Source organism: Phaseolus vulgaris, chromosome 5, assembly GCF_051622355.1.
Source record: "Phaseolus vulgaris cultivar YP4 chromosome 5, ASM5162235v1, whole genome shotgun sequence".
In the NCBI taxonomy this organism is placed as follows: Eukaryota; Viridiplantae; Streptophyta; class Magnoliopsida; order Fabales; family Fabaceae; genus Phaseolus; species Phaseolus vulgaris.
In genome coordinates, this window is record NC_143502.1 from 27,420,638 (window position 1) to 27,432,788 (window position 12,151).

The 12,151-nt window shown below is 38.2% G+C and overlaps 1 protein-coding gene across 1 annotated transcript; it reads left to right on the forward strand.

The window, feature by feature from the left end:
* The first annotated feature begins 7,546 nt into the window (after positions 1–7,546).
* Positions 7,547–11,946, forward strand: LOC137834190 (uncharacterized). The gene is made up of 3 exons (XM_090302911.1): positions 7,547–8,864; positions 8,937–11,412; positions 11,499–11,946. The coding sequence occupies exons 1-3, from the start codon at positions 7,547–7,549 to the stop codon at positions 11,944–11,946; spliced, it is 4,242 nt and encodes a 1,413-aa protein (XP_090159037.1).
* The last annotated feature ends 205 nt before the right edge of the window (positions 11,947–12,151 follow it).

Here is a 12,151-nt window from a genome sequence, read left to right on the forward strand (position 1 = left end):
AAGAATAAAAATCTCTTTTGTATTTTCTTTTCTCTGTTTTTCTCTCTTTTATGCTTAAGTCATTGTCTCTTTTTCATTTGCAATTAGGGTTCATCAGAACCTTCATTTCTCCATTGCGATTACGTGCGATTATGTGCTCTCCATTTGATGCACCACATTAGATAAGGACTATTCATCTTCATTGACTATAATATGGTATCAGAGCTCTTCGAATGGAGAACTCTGTTGCGCTTCTCTCCGATCTTTATTTCCCCCTTTGTTGTTCTTGGTTATCTTTTCTGTTCTCTTTCAAAATCTTGATTGTGTTTCAAAATCTCTTAGGCAATGTCTAATGAAAACCCTAGTCTTCATAGTCTTAATAATAGTCACACTATTACATGCAATTTGTGTTGTAAATACAGTCATACTGAGGTTGTTTGTTTTCGCAAAGTGGGTTTTCCTTCTGGTAATGTTAAAACCTCAAAGTTTTCTTCTACTAGAAAAGTCTGCAGTTTTTGTAATTGTCTTGGCCACACTGTCGACACCTATTTTAAAAAGCATGGGTTCCCTCCTGGCTACAAATTCACCAATTGAACATCCCTAGCCAATAATATGATTACTACTGACACTTTTTCTGAGCTTTTTCCTAAAGAACAAGATGTAAAGGGGATTCAACTTACATCACAGCAATGCCAATTCCTTACCAACATTTTGCGTCAACAAAACCTTGAGGGTCCTGCCCCTCACACTCAAATTAATAAAGTTGGCACCTTCTCTGCGGATGAAATCCCCAATACCGAGCAATCTTCAACAAGTAAGTTTCTCTCTTCACTATCTGCTATAAAAGAATCTTGGAGTATTGATTCTGGTGCCACGGATCATGTTTGCCACAATTTGAACGTTTTTACTACTTATACTAAAATTAAACCTGTCTTAATTAGTCTTCCAAATGGTCAAACTGTTTATGCCACATATTCTGGTTTAGTACGTTTTTCTGATAAGTTTTATTTGCTGATGTGTTATATGTGTCTTATTTTCAATTAAACTTAATATCTGTTTCTAAACTCACACATCAACTTAAATGCACTTTAACTTTCACTTCAACTCACTGCATTATACAGGACAATCTCACCCAAGAGAGGATTGGTATAGTTAAAGCCATTGCTGGCTCGTACCTTGTCACTACCTTGCCTGCTTCTAGTAGTTCTAAATCACATTGTTTTGCTCCTTTTATTAATTGTAATAGAACAGATAAAACACTGTGGCATTATAGACTAGGACACCCTTCACTTGAAAGATTACATGTCTTAAGCAAAAAATACTCTTTTATTACTGTTGATACTCATCATGTATGTGACACTTGTAGTCGTGCAAAACAGAGAAAACTTCCTTTCACTTTAAGTAATATTGTTACCTCTGCTATTTTTGATCTTGTACACTTTGATATTTCGGGACCATGTTCCATAATTTCTAGGCAAGGTTTTCGTTATTTCTTGACTATTGTTGATGATTACTCGTGTTATACTTGGGTTATTCTGCTGCATAACAAATTTGAAGTGCGTCAGCACATCATTAACTTCATTATTTTCGTTCAAAATTATTTCAAAACTAATATCAAAACGATTCGTACTGACAATGATGTTGAGTTTGCTAGGTCAAATTTTTATGCTTCAAAGTGAGTTATACATAAAAAATCTTGTGTTGAAGCACCACAACAAAATGACATTATAGAACGTAAACATCAACACATACTAAATGTAACCCGAACTTTACTTTTTCAAGCAAATCTTCCTCCTATTTTTTGGGAATTTGCTGTAAATCATGTTGTTTTCTTAATAAATGATATTCCTACTCCATTACTTAATAACATCACTCCTCATGAAAAGTTGTTTGGAAAACTGTATGACATTTCCTTTTTAAAAGTGTTTGATTGTCTCTGTTATGCTAGTACCATTACTACACATAGGAAAAAATTAGATGATAAATCTATCAAAGGTAATTTCTTTGGCTTCTCGCAAAATAAAAAAAGTTATATTATCTTAAATTTAAAGTTTCATAGCATAGAAATATCAAGACATGTAATCTTTCATGAAAACCACTTTCCATACAAATTGGACAATGGCTTGCCTAAGGAAACATATTTCTAACGCATATAATTATGTTTTTGATTTTTTTTCTGATACTGCACCTCTTGTCGAGCCATGTGCCTCTACTCCTGCACCCAATATTGTCCCTTCACCAGCCTCATTATTCTCTGATCTTCCAGCAAATAATGCTTCTGCTCCTACATCCAACATTGCACCTCCACCAGAATTATCACCGCTTGCACCTCCAGGAAGCACCTCACCCAAATTTCCAAGAAGATCAGCTCATCCTCACCGACAATCTGCCTATCTTGCGGATTTCCACACTATAACCCGGGCTTTATTTTTCAAGCAAATCTTCCTCCTATTTTTTGGGAATTTGCTGTAAATCATGTTGTTTTTTTAATAAATGCTATTCCTACTCCATTACTTAATAACATCACTCCTCATGAAAAGTTGTTTGGAAAACCGTATGACGTTTCCATTTTAAAAGTGTTTGGTTGTCTCTGTTATGCTAGTACCATTACTGCACATAGGAAAAAATTAGATGATAATTCTATCAAAGGTAATTTTCTTGGCTTCCCGCAAAATACAAAAGGTTATTGTTCTCGCCGGTTGACTCAGTCGCCGTTGACTTCAGAGGGAGATGGTGGCTCCTCCTATTCCTGGTGGTTTCTGCTTTCTCCTCAGGTGATAGAGAGTGGCTCCTTTGAAACAGAGGGGGCCCTACCTGTTGATTACACTCCGACGATCAAGTCAGTACTGGGCTAAGAAATAATAAGTATGTAAAATAGTTTCAGTCTTAAAAACGACGTACCTCTCTAGGGTTCTTACCACCCTTTTTATAGGTTGTATCTAGGTCAACTTCTCTGTCCCACGAGGATCTTTCCTTAAGTGGGATTAGGGTTACTAGTAAGGCATCCTGTTATGGGTTGCACAATCTTAGGGCAGTCACCGCACAAGACTTTCCTCTTTTGAAGTGCAAAATCTTAACAGTATGGCCGCCAGGGTACCAACTCGTGCACCAACATTGCGGGGCCATCTGTTCTATAGGTGCCCTAATTATTCACGTGTCATGCATGCAGTCTTTCCCTGGGAACCCTAGTGCTCATGGGCCTTGGCGCCCCCAGGGTACACTTGTGCTAGACCTGAACGTGTTATACACACCACATGCATGAACCCTTCCGTGATTTAGGTCTTTCTTATATCTGTGGGACAACTCATTACTATTTATGGGGCCTACTTACGTGACCCATTATTGCGATCAAACCACCAATGTTCGATGTCGACATCTGATGCCGATCTCCGACGCCGATGTCTGAGGTCTGGCCAGTACATTTATATTATCTTAAATTTAAAGTTTCATAGCATAGAGATATCAAGACATGTAATCTTTTATGAAAACCACTTTCCATATAAATTGGACAGTGGCTTTCCTAGGGACCCCAACACTTTATCTCTCCATATTTCTAACGCATATAATTCTGCTTTTGATTTTTTTTTCTGATACTGCACCTCCTGCCGAGCCATGTGCCTCTACTTTTGCACCAAATATAGTGCCTCCACCAACCTCATTATTCTCTGATCTTCTAGCAAATAGTGCTTTTGCTCCTGCATCCAACATTGCACCTCCACCAGAATTATACTGCCTGCATCTCCAGGAAGGACCTCACCCAAATTTCCAAGAAGATCAGCTCGTCCTCACCGAAAACCTGCCTATCTTGAGGATTTCCACACTGCAACCAACACTGTAAGTAGTAGATATCCTATTCATAATTACTTGTCTTACAATTCCTTATCTTCCAATTTTAGAAATATTATTTCTTCTATCAATTCTCATCCTGAACCTCGGATCTATAACGAAGCCTCCAAACATGTTTATTGGCAATCTGCCATGCAAGATGAGCTTCAAGCTTTTGCTGCTAACAATACTTGGTAACTTACCCCTCTCCCTCTAGGAAAGAAAACTATTGGTTGTAAATGGGTATATAAAATCAAATACCATTCTGATGACACTGTTGAGTGCCACAAAGCTAGAGTTGTTGCCAAAAGGTTCACCCAACTTGAAAGACTTGATTTCTTAGACACTTTTGCACCTATTGCTAAATTCACTACCCTTCACCTTCTCCTTGCTATTGCCACTACCAAAAATTGGATTTTAAAACAACTTGATGTCAATAATGCCTTTCTTCATGGTGATCTCCATGAAGAGGTATACATGATCCCCCACCTGGCCTCTCTCTTCCTTCTCCCTAGCATGTCTGCAAGCTTCAACGGTCTTTGTATGACCTTTGTCAAGCTGGTCGCCAATGGTACGCCAAGCTTTCTACTTTCTTTTATCAAATAATTGCTCTATTTCTACTGCTGATCACTATCTTTTTCTTAAATATAATAACGATAAACTCACTGTTATTCTTATTTATGTTGATGATTTGGTCTTAACTAGTGATGACACGGAGGAAATCAATACAATTATTGCATCCCTTCACCATCACTTCATGATAAAAAATTTAGGTAATCTCACTTACTTTTTGGGACTGGAAATTGCTCGCAACAGTTCTGGTCTTCATTTAAGTCAACGCAAATATACTCTTGATCTTCTTCACGAATCTGGCATGCTTGACTTTGCACTTGTGGCCACTCCTATGACTCACACTTCCCGTCTCTCTCCCGACCAAGGCTCCCCTCTTGATGCTGATGCAACTTTCCAATGCAGAAGACTCCTTGGACGTCTAATCTACTTAACCAACACGCGACCAGACATTGCCTTCGTTGTCTACAATTTAAGCCAATTCATATCTGCACCCACAACTCATCATCAACAAACTGTCTCACGACTTTTGTGTTACCTCAAGGGCACCCCTAGTGAAGGACTATATTTTTCTCATACGAGCTCACTTCAGCTCTATGGTTTTAGTGATTTTGACTGGGCAACATGTCCTACCACACGCAAATCTGCTAGTGGATATTCCATCTACTTAGGAGACTCCCTAATATCATGGAAATCAAAGAAGCAGCCAACTATCTCTCGCAGCTCCTCCGAAGCTGAGTATAGAGCCCTTGCCACCACCACATGTGAGCTACAATGGTTGTCTTACCTTCTTCAGGATTTACATCTTCCTCTCTCCCAGTTAGAAACCCTGTACCGTGACAACAAATATGTCCTTCAAATAGAGTCCAATCAAGTCTTTCATGAACGCACCAAGCACATCGAAATTGATTGTCACCTAGTTCATGAAAAACTTAACTCTGGTATCCTCAAACTGTTGCCCATTACTTCAGTCATGCAAGTTGCTGACATATTCACCAAGCCCCTTGCTTTCGCACAGTTATCTACTCTCAAATCCAAGCTGGGTCTGACGAATATCTACTCCCCAGCTTGAGGGGGGGTGTTAACATATTTAGTTTTTATGTTTTAAGTTATTGGGCTTTGTTTGTTTGACCCAAATTTCCTTTTATGTTTAGGGTTTAGGGTTTTGGATTTATGGTTTAGGGTTCAAAATGTCGAGGTATGAATCGAAAGAGAAGATGTCACTTGAACGAGATCTATATTCTAACTTGAGTGATGCTTTCACGACTTAACCAACATTATGTCTGATGAACGATATTTTCTGAACATTTTATCCTTAGTATGATTTTAAGCTTTTACATGAACAAGAAATGCATATATAACTATCTTGAACTTCAAAATTCATCAAGCTATCACTTTAAAATTTAAGTTAACTCTAATCAAGGATAAAGTGATACCTCAAAATTTAATCAAGATTATACTTAGCAAGTTATCACCAAATCACAATTTAAAAATAAAATAATCAAATCTTTATTACTTACCTAGAATTTATTCCATCCAATATATATATTTAAATCAAAATAATCACTTCTAATTTTTCAATCTAACATATAATCAATCATTAAACACCATAAATATCAAAACTCACTCCAAAACTAAAAGTTGAGTCCAATTAGAGAGAAAAATTCTCAAACTTGAACAATCTAACAAATTCTAAATTCAAACCACAACTATATACATTCAAGCATATTAACCTTATACAAAATGAATTCGTCAACTTATCACCTAAAACTTAAATTGAAATTTAGAATAAAGTCAACTTCTCTGTCTTGAAATTTCCACCTTCCTTATACCTTAAGAAAGACAAAAAATTGAAAAAGACAATCAAAACACGAAAAGAACTCATTGATGACCTCAAATATTAAATCCTAGCCATATAAAAAGCATTCAACAAATAAGCTTACCTCACCAAACTCTTTCCTAGAGGAAGTGTTTAATTTTGGATTTGAAAGGGAAATTATAATTACTGATTGCACTAAATAAAATTTCTAAGCTCACTCATTCTTTTAGAGTTTACTTTTTGTTACAACCCAACAAACAAAAGCCCATTTTTTACTATATAACTACTATGAATTTCTATTTTCACCTCTCAACTACAAACATAACTATCATACTTCATCCAAATTTAAAACTAACTCAAATACATCACATATATACCTTAAATCTATGGTTCAATAAATTAGAATTTAGAAATATTAAATTTAATTATCACCTTTTAATTATCTTACACTTATATTAAAACACATAATCAAATCATACGTATAGGTGTACATATAGGCTTTTTGGGTGGAGAAACTTTGAAAAAATAACTTCAACATGCATAAGAGAAAGCACCGATAAACTTCATCTAGTGTGTTAGAAAGCACACAATCATCTAAAACATTATCTAACGTTTTGAGTAGTTAATTACGATATTAAATTAACATATATTTATTACTATGATCATTAATATTTTATAATGTTTTCATCATAAATGATGTATATACTATTAGTGTACTGATAGGGTTAAAACCGAGAGGTTCATGCCGAGAACTACATAGCATAACAATTAAGATGATTAAGTTAAAACCGAGAGGTTTTGACCGAAAGTAATAAAGACAAGAATAAAACAAATATAAAAGTTGCAAAAGCCCAATTAGATAAAAACTTACAAGAGGGGTGCACAAATAATAAGAAAGGTGCAGAAAGAAAGCCCAAGAGTAAAGGAAAAGCCCATTAAAGAAACTCTATAAATAGGAGTTCAGAGATAGAAAGAGGTAAGAGTGATTTTATCTGATGAATGTTAAACCTTTTCTGACTTTGGCATCGGAGCGACTTGCAGGTAACCCCCACCTGTTGTGAGGACCAGCCGAGAGCACCAGCCGAGAGGACCAGCCGAGAGCACCAGCCGAGAGGACCAGCCGAGAGCACCAGCCGAAAGAACCAGTCGAGAGTTCCAGCCGATAGCAACAGCCGAAAGGAGAAGCCGAGAAGCACCATCAAGAAGAGAAGTACCCGGCCCAAGACAGTATTCAGCCCAAGATTGAAGGATTAGTCTTGATTAACCCGTTTCAAGTGTTCTTGGTCCTTGTTGTAAGAACATTTTGGCGCCCACCGTGGGGCCGAGGGTCAATTGAGAAGGGTTAAAGACAAGATGAGTCAAGGAGGAGAACAAGGTGGAGATCGGGAAGACAATGTTAATATGCCAATGGCAATGTTGGTCCAATTACAAAAAGAATTCGAGATGTTAAAAAAGAATAATGAAGAAGAATTAAGTATGCTAAGGGCCGAAAATGCACACATGAGGAGAAAGTTACAAGAGGAAACGGTTTTGAATTCATCTTTCGAAACTGTCCAACCGGGTGTACAAGTGAACGAGAGGATATATAATGAAAATTCTCAAACCAGAAGAAGATGGCTTGAAAATTCTGGGGTTTGTGCAGGAACATCTTCCAGAAAACATCCGTTTTATGATGTTATAGTTGATACTCCGTTGCCTGACAACTGGAAGAACTTAACCATTGACAAATATGATGGAAGTACGGATCCTGATGAGCATATTGCAATATATACTACTCAAATCAGCTTGTATACATGGAATGATGCTGTTATGTGCAGAGTATTTCCTACAACTCTGAAAGGGGCAGCATTGAGCTGGTTCACACGCCTCCCACCGTTGAGTATAGATTGTTTTGATACGTTGATAGAAAAGTTCGGTGCCCAATTTGCAACTAGTCGTCCCCATCATTTAACGTCGATCGCCTTAGTGAACATAAGACAAGAGAAAGGAGAGTCTTTAAGAATGTTCATGGAACGTTTTGGGAAGGTTGCTTTGGGAATCCGAAATCTTAGTCCAGAGGTTACCATGCATCATATGATAACGGCATTAAAACCGGGACCATTTGTCGATAGTCTGTGCAAGAAACCTGCGATCAATCTGGATGAACTAAGGCAACGGGCATCAAAGTTTATGCAAATGGAGGAATTAAGGGAGTTTCGAAATCAGGTAAGGTTTGATGGAGGCGAGAAGAGGGTGATAGAAAAAGAACACCCGCCTGTTGCAAGAAGAGCCCGAGAAGAATTCAGAAGCCGAAAATTCCAACAATACACACCTTTGAATGCAAACAGAGCTAGAGTTTTACAAGAAGCTATGGCAACAGAAATAATACCACCACTGCGAAAAGCACGAACACCAGAAAGAGCAGATCATACCAAGCATTGCGAGTATCATAAAAATCATGGCCATCATACAGAAGAATGCATCGGGTTAAAGGATAGAATAGAAGAATTAATTCAAGCTGGACAGTTGAGACGCTTCGTCCAAGGAGGAAATGTGAGAATAAGGTTAAGTCCTGAGAGAGGATCGAGAGGGGGAGAAATGGGCCAGAGAAGAGTTGAAAGATTTGAAAGAAGAGATGAAAAAAGAGTTGAAAAAAGAAGTGATAGAAGAGATGGAAGGCTAGAAAGAAGAGGTGATAGGGATCATCAAAACACTCAGTCAGTAAGGCGGAGTAGGGAACGAAGTCTGGGTAGGCCGGTCAGAGGATTTATAAACACGATTTCAGGAGGTTTTTCAGGAAAGGAATCCTCATCAGCAAGAAAACAACATTGGAGAAGCATCAGAACAATTAATCATATTTTCAAAAAAAGAACCCTGCCACCAATGCTTTTTACAGATGAAGATTTTCAAGAGATTGATCCCGATCACGATGACCCTATGGTGATAACAGTAGAAATAGCTGAATATGCTGTCATGAAAACCTTAGTTGATCAGGGGAGTTCAGTTGATATCTTGTTTTGGGATACTTTCAAAAGATTACACTTAAGAGAAGAAGATATAGTACCTTTCCGAGAGCAGATCATTGGTTTTTCGGGAGAAAGAGTTAACACTAAGGGGTACATTGATTTGATGACCACGTTTGGCAGAGGCAATAAAATTAAAAAAATCAAAATCAGATATTTGGTGGTGGATGCTACTACATCATATAATGTGTTATTAGGACGATCCTCTTTGAATAAACTGGGAGCAATAGTCTCAACACCACATTTGGCTATGAAGTTCCCAACAGAAAAAGGTGAGATAGCAACGGTTTATGTCAATCAAAAGGATGCTCGGGAATGTTATGCAGCAGGCTTAAAGATGAATTTAAGAGCAAACCATGATACTGACAGAATGGTGGCAATGGCCGACTTGGACCCAAGAATAAATGACGAAAGAATAGAGCCAAAAGAAGAAACCACAACTGTGGTATTGGGTCAGGACGAGAAGCAATGCACTTATGTAAGTGGTAGTTTGCCAAAAGAGTTGTTAAGTAAATTCATCGCAGTGTTACGTAACAACAAGGATTTGTTTGCTTGGAAACCATCTGATATACCTGGGATTGATCCAAAAGTGGTTTGTCATAAATTGTCTGTATGTCAAGAAGCAAGACCGGTCTCTCAAAAAAGAAGAAAGTTAGGAGAAGAAAGACGAAAAGCGGCAATAGAAGAAACCGAGAAGTTAATACAAGCTGGTTTCATAAAAGAGGCTCAATACACAACCTGGTTATCCAATGTAGTGCTTGTCAAAAAACCAAATGGAAAGTGGAGAATGTGCACAGACTATACAGACTTAAACAAAGCTTGCCCGAAAGATACATACCCACTACCCAACATAGACCGACTAGTGGATGGGGCGTCTGGACAAGAGATGATGAGCTTTCTTGATGCCTATTCGGGGTATAATCAAATACAAATGTATGAGCCAGATGTTCCAAAAACGGCTTTCACCACAGACACAGCGAATTATTGTTACAAAGTCATGCCTTTCGGTTTGAAGAATGCTGGAGCAACATATCAAAGGTTGATGGACAAGGTGTTTAAGGATCAGATTGGAAAAAATATGGAGGTGTATGTTGATGATATGGTTGTGAAATCAGGAGAGATAGAGAAACACTTGGAAGACCTTGAGGAGGTGTTTGCACAGATAAGAAAATACAAAATTCGGCTTAATCCAGAAAAATGCGTTTTTGGGGTAAGAGGTGGAAAATTTTTAGGTTTTATGTTGACAAACAGAGGCATTGAAGCAAACCCCGACAAGTGCGAAGCAATAATGAAGATGGGAAGCCCAAAGAATTTGAAGGAGGTACAAAGACTAGTGGGAAAACTCAACTCATTATCAAGATTTCTACCAATCCTTGCCGAAAAAACCAAACCAATAGTAAACTTGTTAAAAAAATCCGAAACCTTCGAGTGGGATGAGCGGTGTGAGCAAGCCTTTTCTCAAATCAAAACTATAGTGGCCGAACCACCAATCTTGGTTAAACCAGTGTCAACCCAACCTATCATAGTCTACCTAGCCACCTCGGCTGAAGCCATAGGAGCAGCCTTGATTCAAGAAACCCCAGAGCAAAAACCAATATATTTTGTGAGTAGATCCCTACAGAGTGCCGAAACCAGATATCCCAAAATTGAAAAAGTAGCCTTAACCCTGGTGTATGCTGCGAGACGTCTTCGGCCATATTTTCAGAATCATCAGATAATTGTGAGAACAGATTACCCAATATCCAAAATTTTGAGAAAACCCGAACTTGCAGGTAGGATGGTAACGTGGACGATGGAGCTATCAGAATATGGAATCAGGTACGAGCCAAGAGGACCTATCAAAGCACAATCCCTTGCAGATTTTATTATTCAAATGCCGACAGCAACACAGCAGGAGCACTGGACATTGTATGTAGATGGAGCATCAAGCAAAAGAGGCAGCGGAGCAGGAATAGTGCTTGAAGGACCAGATAACTTCCAGGTGGAGATGGCGCTAAGATTTGAGTTCAGAACATCCAACAACCAAGCCGAATATGAAGCTCTTGTTGCAGGGTTACTATTAGCCAGAGACATGGGAGTTGAAAACGTCATTTGCAAAAGTGACTCTCAACTTTCGGTGGGACAGGTGCAGGGACAGTATCAGATTTGGGGATCAAAGCAACGAGCACATCAGTTGAGCACCCACAAACAAATGGACAAGCTGAAGCCGCGAACAAAGTTATTCTCGGACAGTTAAAGAAGAGGTTAGGAAGTGCTAAAGGACTATGGGCTGAGAAGTTGCCAGAAATATTATGGGCATACAGATGCACACCACAAACGTCAACAGGAGAAACACCATTCAACCTTACATATGGAACAGATGCAATGTTACCAGTAGAAGTTACCGAACCAACATTACGAAGGCAAATGGAAGATTGGAATATCAATAATGAATGCTTAAGAATTGATCTTGATCTTATTGAAGAACTCAGAGAACGAGCAAAAATAAAGGAAGCAGCAGTAAAAAGAAGAGCAATGAAAAGGTTTAATGCGAAAGTAAAGTTCAGGGATTTTAAGGAAGGAGATTTGGTCTGGAGAATGCGTACTGACGCTCGAAAAGATCCACGACATGGAAAGTTGGCAGCCAACTGGGAAGGACCATTCAGGATAATGGAAAACTTACATAATGGAGCTTATAGATTAGAAACTCTAGACGAAAAAGTGATACCGAATACATGGAATGCGAGTCATTTAAAGTTCTATTTCAGTTGAAACAGATGTAAGCCAGAAACTTGTATACATATCAATTATCTAATCAAGAAGAATTATCCAGTAACATCATCTTATTAGAGTCATGCTTTTCTTTTCGGTCTTGGACGCTTTTCACTTCAGGTGAAATCCCTCCCGAAAAAATTTTACACCATTCATTTTGGGCTTGGATGATTTCACTACAGGTGAAATCCCTCCCGACAAAATC

Excerpts from the sequence above, each read along its gene's own strand:
- LOC137834190 (XM_090302911.1), top strand. The coding sequence starts at position 7,547 with ATGAGTCAAGGAGGAGAACAAGGTGGAGATCGGGAAGACAATGTTAAT. Across the intron at positions 8,865-8,936 it reads TGGAAGGCTAGAAAGAAGAG|GATTTATAAACACGATTTCA; the intron begins GTGATAGGGATC and ends GGCCGGTCAGAG. Across the intron at positions 11,413-11,498 it reads AAGCTGAAGCCGCGAACAAA|ATGCACACCACAAACGTCAA; the intron begins GTTATTCTCGGA and ends ATGGGCATACAG.